General features: G+C 39.0%; 1 protein-coding gene across 1 annotated transcript; it reads left to right on the forward strand.

Moving 5' to 3' along the window:
* Window positions 1-5173: 5173 nt before the first annotated feature.
* LOC121413655 (4-galactosyl-N-acetylglucosaminide 3-alpha-L-fucosyltransferase 9-like) lies at window positions 5174-20874 on the forward strand. The gene is made up of 3 exons (XM_041606569.1): window positions 5174-5266; window positions 5426-5474; window positions 18566-20874. Exon 3 carries the CDS (start codon window positions 18588-18590, stop codon window positions 19905-19907), a length of 1320 nt encoding a protein of 439 aa, XP_041462503.1. The 5' UTR covers window positions 5174-5266; window positions 5426-5474; window positions 18566-18587; the 3' UTR covers window positions 19908-20874.
* The last annotated feature ends 996 nt before the right edge of the window (window positions 20875-21870 follow it).

The following is a 21870-nucleotide window of genomic DNA, read 5'->3' on the forward strand; positions in this document are numbered from 1 at the left end:
TTTAGATTTAACATAGAGTGGAATCAATAAAGGGGTTTGAGTATTTTAGAGCTTACGTGTGGCTTTTCTTCAATATACCACAGCTCTTCTACATGTCAATTGTAGAGTATTTTCTCCTCAGTCTATTCCAAGATATCAATACAAACAAAAGTAATATTTTAAGAGTTCTAAAGACAAACTATTTTTGAATACATTTAACCAAAAGGGGAAAGGGTATCCTAGGCATGCTCCTGTTGGGTTATAGCCTTTACTGTGCTAGAGCATTATTACAAACTGCAGAACAATAATAATGATAATAATAACAACAATAAATATAATAATAATGATAATAATAATATTAATATAGATAAATATGAAATATAGATATAACAGTTGCTTTATTATACCAAAAACGCAATTTGCCTTGCCGGTGGCTTTAAAACACGATATTTTTTTTATTTAGTGTCGAAATACAGAGAGGGGACGGGGTAAATTAGGAGGGATCCCGTGGACGTAGGCAGTGGCGTACCGTGGGTCATGGCATGGGGGGGGCACCAGCAAAAAATTTGAGTCACTAGTGAGCGCGCGAAGCGCTCCCAGTTGCCAGGTATACTGCTAGGTATATGTATTTCATTGGTCAAATAATGCGAGCGCGAAGCGTGAGCTTAAAATTTTTGAAATTCAGACCTTAAAAAGGGACACTATAATTAATCTTTTGTAATCATGATACGTACCTGTCTCACTAAATAATGCGAGCGCGAAGCGCGAGCTGAAATTTTTGTAAATATTGACCCCAAACAGGAAGATTTTAAGGACTATATTTTAGGAATTCATTAAGAGTATACACATTATCAAATCTTGCGAGCGCGAAGCGCGAGCTGAAAATTTAGGAAATTCAGACCCGAAGAGGGGCATTGTTTGTAGGAATTCACGAAGACCATACGTAGTTCACTTACCATATGATGCGAGCGCGAAGCGCGAGCTGAAATTTTTTTTGATATTCAGATCAGAAAAAGGGACATTTTAAGGACTGATTCTAGGAATTCATGGAGAGCAGACATATTTCACCAATCCACTACTGCGAAGGAAATGTTTTATATCAAGACCTTAAAATGGGGCAATCACTTTGAGTAGTCATGAAAAAGAAGCATACTATTGTACATAAAACAATAATAACTCGAAGTGCGAGGAAATATATTAGGCAGTATGTTGTATATTGACTTGAAAACGGGAGGATTTAGTATAACAGGGTTATATATCTCGTTAAACAGACAATGCGAGCACCAGGAACAATGAAGACATAAGCCCTGAGCAAATTATGTTTCGTAAAGTTATGAAAAAAATGTTTCTTATGTAATATAACATTACATGATTACGCTATAATATGACATTATACATATAATGAACAATAATATTTTTTTTCCCCACTACGTTTATTTTCCTTTCTCCCTCTTTTTCTCCTTTTCACCGTTTTTTGGGTCAGCCGATGGGGGGGGGGGCACGTGCCCCCCCGTAGTTACGCCACTGGACGTAGGCTTGAATAATACAAAAAAAAATATCTTCAGGAAACATGTTAACTGATGTCTCATACATCTCTCTTTTCCAAGTCGATAATACGAGTCAAACAGGTTTTGTAAAGTAGCGGGAATGCCGCGGGGAATGCAGTTTTGCCACTTCGGGTCTCCAAAAGATATAAATTTTATAATTTTAAAAATAAAGTTAAAATATGGATTGAGGTGGAGTACATTCGTCGTGATTCATGTGCCAGAGCTTCATTAAAGCAGTAATCTGCAAAGCAATGTCTCCTGTAAATTTTCCAAGAGAATCAAAACAAAATTAATAGTGTTTTACCGATACCGAAATGCATTTTGCCCGTATATTCCGTAGATTACGGTGTGGCAGATACACCAACAAAAGCGATACGAGTAGCCGATGAAAGCTATTGTGTTGAGATTGCGTTATCTCGAATGACATACCATTGATCGCTTTATTGTCCGATTCGTGAGTGTGACTGTGACATAGAGGTTGTTTTGGTCTCGTTTTAGCGCAATATCACGTCTTACATTTTGACATATTTGCCCTCTTTCTAAGCAAATTAAGACACTAATACTGTCATGAAGCATATCGATGTTTTCGCTAATATATTCTCTTTCATGTAGAATGTTGAAATTGTGTATTAATTGCTGTTATTCATAAAACAGTTAAGGATTCATGAAAAAATACTCTGTTTTAAATTATAATTTGCATAATTTATGTAAATTAGGTAATAATAAACAAGGATATCTCAATCATTTTATGTCAGTTTTCTTCCCTGTCTTACCCTAAGTCTTTATTTCCAATTTTAGGGCAGTTCTGGTTAAATATATATTCTGAAATACTTGTTTTACTATATCGACCTAATATGCAAATTTATGCAAATTTCTTGCTTATTTGCATAGATACAGCGTGTCTCTTTGGATGAATCCTTTTCTTTTGACTCAAGGAACATTTGTGCCAAGTGGGACATTTGTACTCAAAAATGCAGCGTTCACCCTTTTTTTTGCAGTTAACAAGTCTACTAAAATTTGCTTTAGATGATCTTACAGCTCTTTTAACTTGGTTTCGTAGAGGCTTGTAAGAAACGGCTTTCTGCTTGAAAGCTGGCCCACGGGTAGCATCCTTTACAACTTGGGACAACAAGGCATGTTGTTCAACCTCAGTTGTAGAGAAGTGGTTCAAGTCACCCATGATGAAAAAGGATGCCTCTTCTGGCGTGGCTTTGATGTGATCAACCATTGCGATGAGATGATCGGTGAGATCCTCCTTATATTCAGATCGAGGTGGAGAATACAGTACACATACATAAATATCATGAGGGAGGTGAAATAAGTTGGATCGCCTCAGATGAACCCATAATACTTCAAGGTTAGCAGGAACAAGATTACTGGAAACCTCCCTTGCATCGTTGTCCTCGTGTGTGAAGTGTTACACCTCCTCCTCGGTTTTTGAGGATCTCGATGAAATAGCTGGTATGATGTCAGTTGACATGCTGAAGGTGGATTCTCAGGTGAGAGCCAAGTCTTTGTCACAACAATGATGTGCATGTTCTTGCACCGTGTCATAATACTGGCCTCAAAGTCACTAAACTTGTTGTTTAGTGAGCGTACATTGAACAACATAACAGATGGTCGATAAGTTTTATGATGCACAGTAGAAGTATTATCAGCACTGACCTGTCAATGTTCGAAGAACTATTACTAGAATTCTTCGGAAATTTGTTGGTAATGACAGGAATCCGATGTTGTCGCTTCTCAAATGCACGATGACCTCTCTTAGTTGGTGGCACTTTACATATACCAAAGTCCCGTAATGTATGGTAAACATTTAAAGGCAATCTTGTAGCAGTACATTTAGTTCCAATAGAGAGGAGTTCATCCCTGGAGTATGAATGCACAGGCATTGTTAGGTGTAAGGTCCAGAGAATAGTAACAATGGTAAGTTGAGCCAGCTTGGACATTGGCATTGTAATTGTCAATAGACTCACTCAAGTAAGATGAACACAACGGCTATGTGGAGAGCACTGTATAGCACTATACAGTGTGAGTCAGAAAAAATGTTACACTTTTTAAATTAAGTATTTTTCAAGAAAATGTGGGATTCAGAGAGAAATTTTAGCATGTAAGGATAGAGTAAATATTCCTTTGTCACTTGGTAAAATTTGTTTCAGTGTTGTTGTTATGGTTGAGTGCACAACAACAAATGTTTGAAAAAAGTGTCAAAACCCATTTGCGCCAAGTCAGGTGGTACCTGCTGAAACAGAGAGAAAAGCACTCACACAAACAATGAGCGTAAAGTTCATGCGTATGTTTATTGATCAAGAAAAATAAACAAGAGAACCAGTAAATCAATTTATCATCTTCACTTAAAAGTTCCTTTTCATTGTCATTTCGGCCACAACTTGGACAAAGCTTCCCACCTTCAATCTTCCACAAGTTGTCCATTTCTCTTGATGCACTTCTGAGCTCGATGGAGCATTGCTAAACCAGTCGACAAATAAAGAAGAATTATGTGATTGAAGTCAAAAGTGTACAGCACCACACCTGCAGATCTGGATGACTTGCAGTAGCGCATCATCAGAGCAACATGTGGAAGATTGAACACGTTGAAGGCGGGTAGCTTTATCCAAGTTGTGGCCAATTAAAAGAACGTTTCAGTGAAGATGATTAATTGATTGACTGGTTCTCTTGTTTATTTTTCTTGATCAATAAACATACGCATAAACTTATAAATTCATATCTTCTCGATAAGGACTCTTATATAAAGATGAGGTTATCAAAATCGAAATTAAAAAATGGGAAAAAATGCAAAAAAAAATTGTTTTAAAACCCGAAAAATTTGCTTTCTTAACATCTTCTGTGCAATTTGTCATTTAACGTTTAACGAAAGTTTGTTAACCTTTTGGCATTTCTGATCATAACTTCTTAACGGAAGGTCACAGGTATGTACATTTTCTTGTTTAGTATATCAAGACAAACAATTTGATGCCTAACTCGTCACAATCGTGGCAATTTGAAAAATATGACCCCTATTGACCCCATTTTGACCCCTCACATGGTCATGATGACCAATAGAAATATGTCACTAAGTTGAAGGTTGTTCCTTGTGATGTCACCAATCACATATAAGTGAAAAATCAGACTTAGCTAAAATTGTCGAAGTAGATGACATATGCTGCCTGACTATATGTCCTCAGATCCAGCTGGCTCAAAAAGGGTAAAGGTTGTGCTTACTAAGTGTTGAAATTTGAATTCGGGTGGCATCCGTGTTATTTTAATTGACTAAAAGTGCAGGGGAAATGTATGAGAAATGTTTGGCAGGGTAAGTTTGATTTCGCCCTTTCCCTTTACACAGCGTGAAAACGAGCATATCCGCGCAAACAGATTTCTGCGAGCTTTACAAAAATGGACAGTGCTCACTCAAGCGTGACATTCTGTCAAAATTTTTACTTTAATTGGATAGATGAGACCCAAACCCATTATGTGAAAAATACCCACATGTTGCATATTTTTTAATTCCCGTTTTTCAAAGCGTAAACTTTTTTATGATACGTACTGTGTATCATCGCTGTTCGCGATGCAATTCGAAAGGCAGACTCGACTATGCTTCATTGAGCGCTGGACGAATAAATATAAAGGGAAAAAAGATTGAACATCGACAAAGGAGAGTCATAATGGCAACAAGGATGAACGCATCTTTATAATTGAAGGCCTGAACACGAACGGGTTCGACAAACCGTGGTGGAGAGAAAGTAAGAATGATGGGTATACTCAGAGATGTTTGATCCATTCTTCATTCATTTAAGGTTTCAATAAAATACACCGTTTGGAATATACACCATGGTTGGATCTGAAGCCTGAGAATTCATGCCTTTTTTAATTTAAAACGGTTTTTTCTGTTTTTCAACCAGCGACGCCCACATCATCTGTATGTATTTGCTACATTCTCGGCCAATTCAGGTTAGTTTATTGTGTATTGAATAGCCATTTCATTTCTATTGTTTATAATTTGTAAAACACACACATCGTTGTCGTAACATTTTGAAATGTATCACTGTTATGAAGGCTTTCCGAAATAATGTTTAGATAACATTTTTATATCATTGACGTTTACCTTCCTCATTCTGGAGGTTATTTATATTTCATTCCTAACTATTTGATACTATTTCTACTCGTAGTAATGGTAATAGTACTAACACTAGTAGCAGTAGTAGTAGTAGTAGTAGTAGCAGCAGCAGTAGTAGAAGTAGTAGTAGTAGTAGTAGTAGTAGTAGTAAAGGTGTTGTAATAAAACCTATAGGTGTAAAACTAACACCACCAATTTAACACCGGTGTAAGATAACTGGTGTTGTCCTCTATGTACAAATAGAGGACACCACACTTTTTGCTGTGTAGTAGTAGTAGTAGTAGTAGAAGTAGTAGTAGAAGAAATAGTAGTACACTGTAAAAAAAAATTGTGGTGTTAAAACTGACACCAGCTGGTGATAATAGAGGCCACACCCTAAAGTGTTAAAATTACACCCTAGAGATTGAACGCAAAACCAAAAAGTGTAAATGTAACAAACAATTAAAGGTGTGGTAATAACACCTATAGGTGTTGAACTAACACTGTCAATTTAATACCCATGTAAAATAACATGTGTGGTCCACAGTTTTTGCTGTGTAGTAGAAGTAGTAGTAGTCGCAGTAGTAGCAGCAGTGTAGTAGATTGATTGTAATCATTTCTTTATTTCAAAGAAAAACAGAATACAAGTAAACAAAGTGAAACAATTAAGAGTAACAAGCGAAACGAGGTCCATGAACCTATACTGGTTCAAGGCAGGTTGAAATGTACATAAAAAGTAAATTACAAAGGCATATTATTGATTGCGAACAAAAAGCAATCATAGAATAAAACTGAGTAGGTGAATTTTGCATTAATTATTAAAAAAAAAAGCTTTTAATAGAGACATACTTACATCATGGACCTACTTGCTTACATGAGCATAGGCACAAAGACAGTACTAATATTAGTAGTAGTAGTAATAGTAGTAGTAGTATAGTAGTAGTAGTATAGTAGTAGTAGTAATATAGGGTGACATTTGATATTGTGTCCCCTTACTATTTTGGGTAGGGGGACACGTCCTCCTGTCCCCCCGGGGATTTCCGCCCATAACTGAAAGATGTTTGGAGTTGATTCAATTTTTCTTATGACCAATAAAAACGTCATTATCTGTATTCTGGCTTGTCAAATATTTGGCACAAAATACACCCATTTCAGAAAAAATCCTGGAGCCGCGCCTGGAGTAAATCATCACTTAGTAGTATTTTAGTTAATCATCACTCAATTATGTTAATAGCAGTAAGGCTGCAGCAGTAGATTTGCTTCCCCAGTACCGACCAAACCGTACTCGAATGTGGCGTCCCAAGGTCCACATGGGTTATTAATGGGCTACAAGGCCCCCCAAATCTAGTCCGTGAAGATCCCGGGGGGGGGGCACTTCCATTCACGAGTGGATACCATGCGCGACCATGGGGTCTCGAAAAGCACCCTAAACACGTAATTTCCATATTCTGAAAATGCACCCCTTAGTAAGTATTGACGCGTGAAACCCTACCCTTAACAAGTATTGGTAACAAAACGATACTCTTGGCAAATGTTCCCTGAAATCACTCATCCTACGAACGAGGTTATAATGCCTGAAATGAACCCCTAAACAAGTACAGGAATGTTTTATTGTTACGGGGTCGTCGGCTTTACCTTATTCGGTTTAGTACGACCCCACTTTCTACACCTAGCGCAAATCGGACTCTAAACACGAAGTGTTGGGGCAAAAAGGACATCCTTTATAAAACATTTTAATTTTGTTTTATCATCCCCGCAATTTCGACCCTAAACACGTAATTTTCCTAGCGAAATAGATACCCTTTTTTTCATTATTTTTGTGTTTTTGACACCCTTATCACGTTACGTACGTAACGTGCCCCATCGTGAAAAAGACATCCTCTTTACGTGTTTTTTGGTCGCGCATGGTACCCACTCGTCGATGTAAGTGCCCCCCCCCCCCCGGGTGAAGATGGAAGTGTGGCATTCAAGGTATGTTCAAGATTTGTTTGTACAAGGTACATGATATAGACTTTCCTTTGTTCGTATTTTTGTTGCTTCCGTGCTGTGTTTTTGTTAAGTTATGTAACTTGATTTCAGATTGAGAAAATCCCTCTTTTATTCAGAAAGCGCATCAGAACTGAAACCGGTAGAACATTCCTTTCAAAGACGGGTATTCAAGCGAGCAAACTGGGCCGGTGTAGCGGTGGATATGTCCATCGGCAGATACGGTTCTGGGAACACTTTCTGCCGGCGGATCATGTTCCAACTCCGGCGGATTCAGTACCAATTTCTCTTCGGCAGATATCGTTATTGCTATTGTTATCGACGGGGGGGGGGGTGCCTTGGCCGAGTAGTCTAAGGCGCCTGGCTATACATGGAAAATCCGGGGTTCGATGCCCGGCTTCGGCTCATGTACCCGTGAGCAATCGTCAATGCTGTTTTATCCTGCATTCAAATAAATGGAAATGCTATAATTATTATGCAATATTGGTAACATGGTGTGCACTTCAAAAAAAATCGACCTCTGCGGGCTATATGCACACTAGCTCGGCGTGTGATCATCTGTGAACTCGATCTTTAACTTGGGGAAACCATACTGACTTGAAACTAATTAAAGGGGCTCGCACTGATGTTAGATTTAAGGCCGGATAAATCAAGCTGTAACTTAGGGAGGAACGCCAAATAAAGAAATATGAAATTAACTGAATAAAAGATATTGTGCGTATGCAGGCCCTGGGACGACCTAGCTATTTCAAAGTAGGGTATTTGCCCAAGAAATTTGAAAAGCAAAAAAAAAAAAGGTTTCACTATAAATTGAAACACAAAAAGAGGTTGGCACCAAAAATGTTACAATAGGTTTTTACTTTTTTTTACTTCGCAGCCCCGTAGATCCGCCACTGGTATCTTGTTTAAAGGAACATTTCTTTTATAACCTTCTCCATAAGATAATAGGGCATTACTAACCTCTTGTACTCATCAAAGTGCCAGTGCTAAATTATGTATTCTATGGATTGCAAATGATATATATTTCAATCTAATCTCATATTTTATGATATTTCTTCATCGTTAGTATTTGTTGCCGATATTTGACAGATGTATGGCAGGGGGGCATTTTATATTTATGAATATATGTATTCATAATTATATTCACTCATTTCTGATATAGGAAACTTCGGGTTGACTTATATCGCAGATTTCTATTTTGCAGCTCCTTTTTGGACGAATCTTCCAAATTGCTCACAGGTATAGGCCTACATGCACATATTGCCAGGTCTATATAAATACATGAAACATCAACACGTTTCACCTTTACTCATCAATTCCCATCGCTCCCCTTCTCAGAAACTGCAAGGATCCGCCCCTGGATAAAAATGACAAAAATGCGGCTGCATAAATCCAAAACCCCGATATTGCCAGAGCAGCATGTCTTACCAAATAATTATACAATGCACGTAGTCTATACCTAATCTGAACCAAATACGCCGAGGATTACCAAATCTGCGAACAACAAACCGCGTCAAACCGTGCCTCTAGTCGAGGCCCTGTCGGCTGCTTTCCGAGCGAACATGGCGAAGCAAGGGACTAGTCCGGGGGCTGGGAGAGTTTATTCAGCTGATCGGGTACAAAAGGTCCCATCATGTTGGCATGAAGGCAGTGATTAAGGATTAAGTGTTGCTGCCGGGCCATATCCTGTACGGAAGTCCCTGATGGCCCCAAATAGGGGCCAAAAAAATTGGCTTATTCAGCTGAAGAGGTGCATGGTTAATTCTTTTTTGCAACGGACCGAGTATACATTGTGATTTTAAAAAATACCAATGCCAGCAACTTTATCCTGTACGAGGGCCCAGACAGTAGGCCCAAAGGGCCCCCCCAAAAAAATTGGCTTATTCAGCTGAAAAGGTACATGGTTAATTCTTTTTTGCAATGGACCGAGTATACACTGAGATTTTAAAATACGGGGGCCCAGACAGTAGGCCCAAAGGCCCCCCCCCCCCGAAAATGGGTTTATTAAGCTGAAAAGGTACATAGCTAATTATTTTGCAATGGACCGAGTATACATCTGGATTTCCCAAAATACCCATGCCAGCAACTATATCCTGTACGGGGGCCCAGACAGTAGCCCCAAAGTCCCCAAAAATCCTGTATATGTCCCACAACTAATTTATAAAGCTAAAAATGTATATGGATAATTCCTTTTGAAATAGAGGCAGTATACATTGGGATTTTTAAAAATACCCGTGCCAGCAATTTTATCCTGTACGATGGCCAAGACAGTAGGCCCAAAGGGCCCCCCGAAAATGGGTTTATTCAGCTGAAAAGGTACATGTACATGGCTAATTCTTTTTGCAATGGACCGTGTATTGGGATTTCCCAAAATACCCATGCCAGCAACTTTATCCTGTACGGGGGCCCAGACAGTAGCCCCAAAGTGCCCATATATGTCCCACAACTAATTTATTCAGCTGAAAATCAACACGGATAATTCCTTTTGACATGGAAGCAGTATACAATGCGATTTGAAAAGAAAAACTCATGCCAGCAACTTTATCCTTTACAGTGCCCAGAGAGTAGGCCCGAAGGGCCCCCGAAAATGGGGTTGTTCAGCTGAAAAGGTACATGGCTAATTCTTTTTAAAATGGAATCTGCATACTCTAAGGCTCACAAAACTACCCATGCCAGCAACTTTACCCTGTACGGGGGTCCAGACAGTAGCCCCAAAGTGCCCATATATCCAGTATTTGTCCCACAACTAATTTATTAAGCTAAAAATGTATATATATATGGATAATTCCTTTTGAAATGGAGGCAGTATACATTGGGATTTTTAAAAATACCCATGCCAGCAATTTTATCCTGTACGATGGCCCAGACAGTATGCCCAAAGGACCCCCCGAAAATGGGTTTATTCCGCTGAAAAGGTACATGGCTAATTATTTTTGCAATGGACCGTGTATTGGGATTTCCCAAAATACCCATGTCAGCAACCTTATCCTGTACGGGGGCCCAGACAGTAGCCCCAAAGTGCCCATATATCCAGTAACTAATTTATTTAGCTGAAAATCAACACGGATAATTCCTTTTGAAATGGAAGCAGTATACAATGCGATTTGAAAAGAAAAGCTCATGCCAGCAACTTCATCCTTTACAGTGCCCAGAGAGTAGGCCCGAAGGGCCCCCGAAAATGGGTTTGTTCAGTTGAAAAGGTACATGGCTAATTCTTTTTAAAATGGAATATGCATACTTTAAGGCTCACAAAAATACACATGCCAGCAACTTCATCCTGTACGGGGGCCCAGACAGTAGCCCCATAGTGCCCCTCCCCAAAAAGTTTATTTTAGGCTCAAGACATACATGGATAATTGTCAATTCCAGCAAATTTATCCTGTATGGAGCCCAGATAGCAGCAGATGTCTAACAACCATTTTTTTTCGGCAGAAGTGATACATGGATATAATCTTTTTGGATGGAATTTGTATGCACTCAGCTAAGGTTTTTAAAAGATACCAATCATGCCAATGCCATCAAGTTTATTCTGTATAAGGCCCAGACATGCAGTCAACCCCAAATTCCCCTGGGATAACAGGATATACTAGTACATGGTAATTAATTTTGTCGTGTAATCAGTATACCTTGGTCCTTATTTCCAGTAATATATGCCTGAAAGGGGCCCAGTGTGCAATAAATAGGCCTATACATGTAGTTTCATTTGGGGATATCGAATATATATGATTGGAACTGGCGGAAATCCCACATTTAATTTAACTGAAATAATGACAGTAGCAGTATAGCGAGCGAAGCGAACGCGCAGAATGGCGTATCCCCAAATACCACTTTCAAGTGGTTTGTAATATCACAACAAGGGCTATGGATATGGGAGTAGTTTGCCGTGTGCCTAATACTACCATCACTTTTGTTGATTACAGTTCAAGGCCCGAATATAGTAGAATAGTATTTAAATTTATTAACCTGAAAGGTGTGATATTTTTGGTTACTTTTCTTTCCATTTCCACTTCTATGTATTTTTTAAAAACTTCTTCCTCCTTTCTTGTTATTTTCCTCTTTTGTCCCTCACAATCCTTTGTGTCGCCATCAAAGGTACGAGGCTGCTTCAACTTCCAAGATCCAACTACATCTTCCCATATATTTCCCTTTTCATTTTTTTAAATTTTTTAAGAGACGGCAAGGGCTTTTGTTAAAAAAATCATTTCTTCCATTTACTGTTATTCATTTCTCTTCCATATTATCATTATGATCGTTTCTATATCCTGCATGTTTTCTCCATCAATGTCCTTAATCCAATTATCCTTTTTCTCATTTTCTCTATCTTTTATTATGTTCTTCCTGTATCTCTTAGTTTTTATATTTCCTCTTTCTCTTCCATTCCCCTTCCCTCTCTCCTCTATTTTGTTCACTCTCCCTTTTCTTTAGTCTCTCCCAGTTTCCTTCTCTCTCTCTCCTTTCCTTTTCTCTCCCTTTTTGTCTCTTCCCCATTCCTTTTCTCTCCCTTCTTCCCTTCTCATTCTTTCTCTTTGTCCCCTTCACACTCTCTCCCATCTATATGCCCCTTCTCATTTTCTCTCTTCCTCTCCTTTTCTCTCCCCTCCCCCGTTCCCTTGTCGTTTTCTATTTCCTCCTTTTCATTCTCAACCCTTCACCATTTTCTCTCTTTTCCACCTCTCATCCTTTCCGATCTCCTTTTTTCTTCTCCCTCAGTCCCCTTCCCATTCCCTTCTCTCTTTTCTATCCCCCCTCTTTTGAGGGGAGGAGGGGGGGCATTTCAGGCCCACTTGGTCCACGCATGGCGGAACATTGTATCTGGCAAGTGAGGGCAGTTGTGATCATAAAATATTTTTTATAATAAAACTTATTGTTGATAACTAATGTATGATGCTTGATCATTATTATGTTCAACAGATAGTTTAATTAGTCAAATCGGTTTGAATAAAATTATGAGTACAATTAACATTTCTCACCTGAGTTGTGGAAGCCATGATGTAGTCTGGAAGCACTGACAAGTGGTTGAAGGCAAATCAGAATATGCGGCTGTGCCATTATACAATGTCAGGCAATCCCAATAAAAAGAGGTTCAGGGCATGGAACTAGATTAGCCACAATTTCAGGGGCCATATTGTTTTTGTACAGTAATCGGCCTATCAAATTATTTTGTCTAATTCGGATGGATATCCCTGAACACTCCCATCCCTTACATTGTTATCAATGGAGGCCTTCATGTTTTTGTACCCCCCAAAAAAAAAAAATATATATATATATATATATATATATTTATATATATACATTGATAAGGCACCATTCTAATGGGCCCTGCATGAATTCTGTTTTGGACCCCACACAGGTAGAATGCTGCCCATGGCAGGGTAAAGTTGCTGGCATGTGTATTTTTGTAAGCCTTAAAGTATGCAGATTCCATTTTAAAAAGAATTAGCCATGTACTTTTTCAGCTGAACCCTATTTTCGGGGGCCCTTTGGACCTACCGTCCGGGCCCCTTTACCATTGTATACAGGATGAAGTTGCTGGCATGGGTATTTTGAAAATCCCAATGTATTCCATTTCAAAAGGAATTATCCATGTACATTTTCAGCTGAATAAATTAGTTGTGGGGCATATGGGCAATTAGAGGCTACTGTCTGGGCCCCCGTACAGGGTAAAATTGCTGGCATGGGTAGTTTTGTGAGCCTTAAAGTATGCAGATTCCATTTTAAAAAAAAATAGCCATGTACATTTTCAGCTGAATAACCACATTTTCGGGGGCCCTTCGGACCTACTGTCTGGCCCCCTATACAGGATAAAATTGCTGGCATGGGTATTTTTTAAAATCCCAATGTATACTGCCTCCATTGCAAAAGGAATTACCCATTAACATTTTTAGCTTAAAGGGGAATCCAACCCAAATAAAAACTTGTTTTTATGAGGAAAAGAAAAATCAGACAAGTTGATAGCTGAAAGTTTGAACAATATTGGACAAACAACAAGAAAGTTCAGAATTTTTAAAAGTTGTAAATATTGGTAATCACTATACCCATGGAGACTTCAAATTGGCCACATATGGGATGTCATAGTGATGTAAGGCAAGGACTACTCTTCCATGTACTCCAATGCATATTATGGCTAAATTAACATTTTTCCCAAAAGTTTTATTTCAAATTATATTTTTCTGTCATGAGGACATAAAACAATATACTACCTGGGTTATATTTAGATTACAGCCCCAGGGTAATGGGTACTTGGGAGAAAACCACAAATCTCTGATAATAAAGTACATGGCCTATGGGAAAGTTGTCCTTGCCCCTTGTCATAATTCTTACCTAGTTGCCAATTTGAAATCTACATAGTATTAGTGATCTCAATTTTAAAACAGCAATAACTTTCTTGTTGCTTGTCCAATTTCTTTCAAACTTTCACCATTTTGTTTAATTTATTTTTCCTCTTCCCAACACACCATTTTATGGCCAAGGCTGGATTCCCCTTTAATAAATTAGTTGTAGGACATATTATACAGGAGATATGGGCACTTTGGGGCTACTGTCTGGGCCCCGTACAGGATAGAGTTGCCTGCATGGGTATTTTGCGAAATCCCAATATATACTCGGTCCATTGCCAAAAATAGCCATGTACCTTTTCAACTGAGTAAATCCATTTTCGGCGGGCCCTTCGGGCCTCCTGTCTGGGCCTGCGTACAGGATACAGTTGCTGGCATGGGTGTTTTGGGAAATCCCAATGTATACTCGGTCCATTGCAAAAAAAAAATAGGTATATACCTTTTCAGCTGAATAAACCCATTTTCGGGGGGGGGGCCTTTGGGCCTACTGTCTGGGCCCCCGTACAGAATAAAATTGCTGCATGGGTATTTTTGAAAATCCCAATGTATACTGCATCCATAGCACAAGGTATTATCCATGTACATTTTGAGCTTGATAAATTAGTCGTGGGACATAGGCCTATACAGGATGTATGGGCACTTTGGGGCTACTGTCTGGGCCCCCGTACAGGATAAAGTTGCTAGCATGGGTGTTTTGGGAAATCCCAATGTATACTCAGTCCATTGCAAAAACAATTAGCCATGTACCTTTTCAGCTGAATAAACCCATTAGTCGGGGGCCCTATGGGCCTACTGTCTGGGCCCCCGTACACGATAAAGTTGGTTGCATGGGTATTTTGGGAAATCACAATATATTCTCGGTCCATTGCAAAAAGAATTAGCCATGTACCTTTTCAGCTGAATAAACCAATTTTTGGGGCCTCTATTTGGGGCCATCGGGGCCTTCCGTACAGGATATGGCCCGGCAGCAACACTTTCCCTTGATGACTACCTTCATGCCAACATGATGGGACCATCAAACCTTTTGTACCCGATCAGCTGAATAAACTCTCCCAGCCCCCGGACTAATATAGCGAAGTATAGCGCCGCGAGACAGGCCTCTCGACATCTGTGCCGAATTTCACCGACTTTCTTTTGTTATTTTATTGTTTTTACCAATATCCCGACCAAAAACTGGTCGGTGAAAATCATCCAATGAGAGCGCGGGCTTCTATGACGTCATATTGAATATTTATGAGCTCATCTTGAATGGCGACCCGTGGATTCTTGGCGAAGAGTGACGACGAAATGTCAAAGAGCATTGAATATGCCTCTAAAATGCCGAATATTGACCGATTTAAGGATTTGCAAATCGATGAAATTAAATCTGTACTGAAAGGATGAGATGTTTTTGTAAATCTTCCCACAGGATATGGAAAAAATGTTATCTCCGCGGTGCAGTGAGGGAATGCTGGAGTAGAGTTGCTTCCCCTTGACTCGAGTCTGACCAGCGGCTGACCAGTATCTCACGGGAACTTTCGGGGCGGTGATGGGTCTTTTTCGGCCAGTACTATTAATAGTAGTAGTACCACTACTTGTAGCATTTTGTTGGTTATATCCCCTGTAGTGTCCCGCAATTAAATGAATCCCCGCAAAATAGTGGACTACTATATTCCGAACCCCGGACGAAGCAGCATTGACATTTCATTCGTTTACTATAGGTGACCGCTGATATCACGACTCATGTATATTCATTAGGAAGACGTTCCTCATGAATATATGATTCAGCTCAGATGTCAAGAGGCCCTGGCTAGCGCCAGGCCGAATTCGCTTCGCTCGGGAAGCAGCCGCCAGGGCCTCGACAAAATCTCAGGGGCGTCAATACAAATCCGGCAGATATGGTTCCGAGTAAGAACGATATGTGCTTGCGGATACCATATCGGTGGGACCAATCTGCCGCTACACCGGCGTCTGTACATTGCCTCCCCCATCATTGCTCAATCGACCAGCCCCTTGCTTATATATGAAGCAATTGCTGAGGGAGCGCTGAACGGAGTCAATTAACCGGTAACATACCATGGTTCTATCAGAAAGAAATATCGCTATTCATTTTCTCCCCAACATGTTATTAATTGCCGTAGTATCATTTCAACCTTGAACGGTTTGTGTAATTTCTATCTGACCTGGATATAGGCAAGCTTCTAAACAATAGCTTGGTGGGATTCTATGGGTTTGGGAAGGGATGGCTGCATCCATGATAATGATTCGGAGAGAGGGGGGATGACGGTATAATGACGTCATTTTTTTTTCTCTCAGTTGAAAAATAGAACAAGACGTTTCTTTCAGATAACCTTCTTTTCCCTCCCCTGCTCATTCCCATGGATCAGCCGGTGATGTAGCCCTTGGTTAAAATAAGATTTAGACAAAGCTTTATGAACTTTTTTTTAATTTCATTAAATGGCCTCTCTCCCGATATGTTGTCTTTCATTTTCAATATGTGGCGCCACTATTATATCAAATAAGATTACGGGGCGCGTATGCTTCGCTATGTTGAAGTTGCTGAATAAAAGTGGATTAGTTTTTTTTTCCTCGGTCGCCGTGCTCGCTCGTATTCAATAAGTTATACGGTAGTTGGAAAAGCAAAAGTGACAAACCTTATTCATGGTGTATTTTTTTTACAATGAAACAATACGAATGGTGCTTATTATCATCGCTTGATGTGCTTTCTCTCTCATAGACCTATTCATTCAGATAGTAACAGAAGGAGTGCTGTTGAGCAAAACAGGCAACAAAATTTAAATAACCATATAGATATACTGTAGGCCTATATCACAAAATGAAACTTCTATCAATACACAGAAAATACACATGAAAGCGTTAAAAGGAAGTCTGCTGATTTGCAAATAGTCTGGTCATCAAATTTCTAATTTCTGCCATTTTGTTTTGAACCCCGCCAAAAGTCTCGTTTCGCTCAAGCATGAACAAAATTTATTTTTTAAAGGACGTTCTACAGTTATGTTTGTGTGTATTATGATCTGCGCATATTTTACACTCTGCGCGATGACGTCACAAAGGATGAACAGGAGATTAATTAGCTGTGGGTATGAGCTGATTTTTCTCATCATCTGCACTCTAATTGCAGATCTGATGCGTTATTTTATGAACCCCAAAAATGGAATTATTCCATGGACCATTTTTGAAAATATCTCTACAATATCAAAATACTTCACTCTGCAGTGTAGCCAAAATATCACGAATATGACAACGAGTTTGAATAAATCGTAGAGTGGATATTTATTTTTTTTTTCTTCACATAGATACAACGCATTAGGCACATTTTTGGTGATTAAAAAGCACATTTGCCCAATAACAATGCCGATAGTTTGAAAACAAGTACATGAACAAATTCTTTTGAATGCGCAATTCTTAAGAACATCCATTTGGGTGAACTTTGAAGCTCTATAGCAAAAAATCAAGCAATTTTTGCATATTTCGAATATTCAGGTTCTAAAGTATCTATGTGCAAAGATTGGTGAAAATGACATGGATTTCACTTTAACTGTGGAACGTCCTTAAATGGAATTTTAAAGATAAGATTTCAGAGCATCTATTACCATCAAAATATTTTGAAACAATTATTTTTATAGACTTTTTCAAATCGGTCCCTTTTTTTATACGCATTGTATAAAGGAGCAAACAGATTTTGTCATCAAAATCGGACTAGGAAATATGACATTTTTAAGTTTTTAATTATTTTGGTGAAACAGTTTAAAGAATGCATATAACTTTCCTCGCTTGCTTCACTCTCTCGCATTTGATTGAATACATATTTAAAGGAGTAAACAAATTTTGTCATCAAAATCGGGCAAGATATAACAAGGCTAGGACGTTTTTAAGTTCTGTACTATTTCGATAAAACAGTTAAATGCATGCCGTCATGAATTTGCAATGCTGGTGATGTCAAATTCCCACTTATATTTTGTACTTCATCATATATAATTATATTTTTATTCTTGGTCCAATAAAGATAAAATAGTAACTTGGGTTCTATACAAGTAATGAGTCAGTTCAATAACATTTAAAATCAGAATTATCACTAATACAAAATTGTTCAAAGATAACTTTACACTACCAGTCACAACTCCCAGACTCACCACTACCTGCTTCAGCCAGAGAACAACCGAATCAGTGGACCAAATCCATTGCTCTCCGGCCGAAACAGGCAATAGTGATTCAAAGAATGGTGACCGGTACTGTATTCATTTTTTTTTAATTGATGAAATGGAGGAAAATTGAGGAAATTGAGGAAACTTACGCACCCTTTCATTTGGGGAAGGGCAAATTCGCCTACAAAGAGACTGGACGTCGTTCACCTAACCCGAATTTGGTAGATTCAAATGACCTCATCCAATACTCACCGATCACATATTGGAGCAAATAGAAATATGGTGGAATACGGTCTCGCAAGAAGGAAAATTGGTATGTCGCTGGTTATCGTACTATTTTCCATATATTGTATAATCAAGGGTGTGTACAGTATTCGCATCCATGCTTGGTCTCTTGCCTTTGAATCGGACAGGGTTTGACTTTCGACCAGTCCCAAAAAATATCATTTTTTTTTTTCTTTTATCCTTTCCATGTCTTAGAGTTGTTATCGAAATCCTCAAGATGTTCTGTCGTCGCCGACAACTGGGAAGATATATCATCGTAGTTACTGGTGTGTTGTTCATTCTACTGATGACGTACGGTTGGACTAGGAAGTCATGGATGAGGGATGAGGAGGGAAAAGAAATGAAAGAGAGAGCAGTGGAACCATCAACCCCTCGTATGCCTCTTAGATACTTTTCTCGTGTCATACAGAACGGTGCATCCTTGGATGAAGAAATTCGACACGATCTTGGCGAAACGGAGCCTCAAAATTCCAGTTGTTGGAGACAAGTTCAAATATGGAGCCAAGATATTTATAATATCCGACCACAAGGGATACAACCGTGTCCGGGAATACCCTGTGGTATTCAATTGGTCTTTGACACGAGCTATCAAACCTTGAAAGACAGCCACGCCGTCTTGCTCTATCACGTTTCCCAGTGGAATTGGGATGAATTGACAAGCCATAAACCGAAAGGGCAAAAATGGATCTTTTTCTCTCACGAAAGTCCAATTAATACACGAAAGGACATCATCCCGCCTCAAAAGTACATTAACATATCATATGACTATTTAATGTCCTTCCGCTTCAGGGAGTCACATCTCTATGGTAGCTATGGATACTACGATACTGTCAATCCCTCGATTGCTTTGAACGATACGCGAAATTGGGCAGATGGTCGGAAAAGGAAGGTGGCCTGGTTGGCTTCCAACTGTGGGAACAGCCCATTTCTCCACTGGAACAGGACAGGGTTCGTCAGAGAACTCTCCAAACTTGTGGATGTCGGAATGTACGGAAAGTGTGGTGAAGCAGGTGCCTGTCCCTCAAGGTATCAACAGGTAAACGGAAATGACTATTTGTCCTCTTGTAACGATTTCCTTCGGCAGTTCAAGTTCTACCTCGCCCTTGAGAACTGCGCCTGTCGGGACTACATGAGCGAAAAATTCTGGAACCATGCTTACAATCTAGATTTGGTCCCCATTGTGTTTGGACCAAGCCGCGCAGACTACAAGGCGGTAGCTCCACCGAATTCATTCATCCATGTGGAGGACTTTGAAACGATCCAGGACCTGGCCGACTATATAAATCTCTTGGACAAGAATGACCATCTGTACAACAAATTCTTTGAATGGAAAAAATATGGGTCTGTAGTCGTCAGTAGAGAACAGTGGCTCTTTGAGCCTAAGAATATGTGTCAAGTCGTCAGGAGACTGTTAGCTGACGAGAAGGCAGAAAGGGAGGGTATCCAGACGCCTGCCCTTCCCGACTTAACAGAGTGGTGGACAAATTCATGTCGCCAAAGCATTCCAGAATTTCCAATTAAGATGCAGAGACAATAGCAATGTAGTCTTTCAGGACATGTGGATATATATACACTCGATGAATTTATATGAAATCTGGTATTTATGTGCTTGGAAATCTTTCCCATGAAGATATCGTTGTCAAGCTATATGAATATTCTGATATGTGATTTGTTTAAAAATGTATTTACGTCAACGCTTGAAATTGATGAAGTTAAAAGTGTTCCATTGGATCTATGTCTTAATCTCAGAATGTTCTTTTTGGAAAAAGAAATAACTTCGTGTTCTTAATTTCGTGGTCTTGATTTTCACAAAACCTTCCTATTTGACTTCCATCATTATATTTATATTTTTGTAATGGCTATTTGAATAGGTGTGGACATTTTTTTGCGATAGGGGTAATGATCGTACATCAGCCAGATTTAGGAATATCTATAAATCTCTACATTGTGTCGACATGTGTTCTTGATGGTAAAATGATCGTGTATTGAAACCAGGTATGACAATATACACAGATGTCGACATGTGATTACGAAGGATCAAACGATCGTCTATCAACCAAATATGACATTAAACGTTGGTGTCAACATGTGTTTATGAGAGAGCAAATAATTGTGTATCAACTAGATATGTCGACGTGTTTTTTTTTGGTGGCGAGATAACAGTTTATGAACAGCCAGATCTTACAATATGCATTGATGTCGACATGACTTCACGAAGGATCAAATGATCGTCTATCAACCAGATATAATTTTGAATATTTATATGTGTGTCGACATGTGATTTCGAAGGAGAAAATAATCATGCATCAACCAGATATGTCGACATGTTTTCTTGATGATGAAATGATCGTGTAGCGAAAACATTATACATTGGTGTCGAAATGTGTTTACAAAGTGGCAATTGATCGTGTATCAAAACCAATTATGATAAGACAGTATACCCGGGTGTTTGTTGGTTTATATTTTTCCACCATGCAAAACGATTATGCCCCATTGAAAGAAAATTGAAAGAAAAATCAAAATATGAAAAAGCCATGTCGACATGGGTTTCGGTTAACCACTTATAGTGTGTGATAATTTACTTTGGACATTATTTTATGAAGGATTAAAATTGTTTTGTAAAAATCACTTTTGCACACCCTTCGTATTTATGTAAGTCGTTCGTAAAGCCCACATCACATGCACTTATTCGGAATCAGCAGGAATCAAGCAGATGCTGGAACGAAACAAATATTCAAAAAATCTCGACATTTTTTAGAGGAACTTATTTATTCACCAAACTGGAGTTGAAATTCAGTAAATTGACCAGGTGAATCATCATACAATAGTCAAAATGAACCGCAATGGAGTCAGATTGATAATTCGTGCTACATTCTTGGACATTCTCGGCGCATTCTAAATATTCTGACTGCATTATGAGCATGATGAGTGCATTCGGAACATTTTTGTCATTTTCTTTGGCCGTCCCGAAGGTTTTGGTCATGTTCAAAACATTCGAGGGGTAATTTCGAACGGTGTTCGAAGTAGATTTGAATGACCAAATGGTGATCAAACAATAGTGCTTTCATTCCGGGCAATTCTGCTTGATTCGGAATAAGTGTGATGGGGGCTTTAAGGCACCAAAATTGTGTATGAAGTACCCAGTGTTAAATGTCGGATTTTCTGACGAAACGTGACGATTCCTCTGATAACCGCTTTATATTTTTAGTCATGAATGAAGCTCAAACCAGAGCCGATTAACCAAAATTTTAGTCCCCAACCCGGATGGACTCATATTTCTCAAAGTCGTGAGTGACGTACTTCAAACAGCTCTTGTAGGAAGTTACTACCCCACGGATTTGTTGATTTAATGGACCTGATCTGGGAGTTGTGGAACCTTTATTCTTTAAAATGTAATGTGAAATTAATATGAACGCATATTCTGCTATCAAGTGTCAAAGTGCGGCGTTACAGGGGGGGGGGCAGGGAAGCCATCAGGTATGCATCGTTACTTAAAAGGA

Source organism: Lytechinus variegatus, chromosome 4 (assembly GCF_018143015.1).
Source record: "Lytechinus variegatus isolate NC3 chromosome 4, Lvar_3.0, whole genome shotgun sequence".
In the NCBI taxonomy this organism is placed as follows: Eukaryota; Metazoa; Echinodermata; class Echinoidea; order Temnopleuroida; family Toxopneustidae; genus Lytechinus; species Lytechinus variegatus.

Excerpts from the sequence above, each read along its gene's own strand:
- LOC121413655 (XM_041606569.1), top strand. The coding sequence starts at position 18,588 with ATGTTCTGTCGTCGCCGACAACTGGGAAGATATATCATCGTAGTTACT.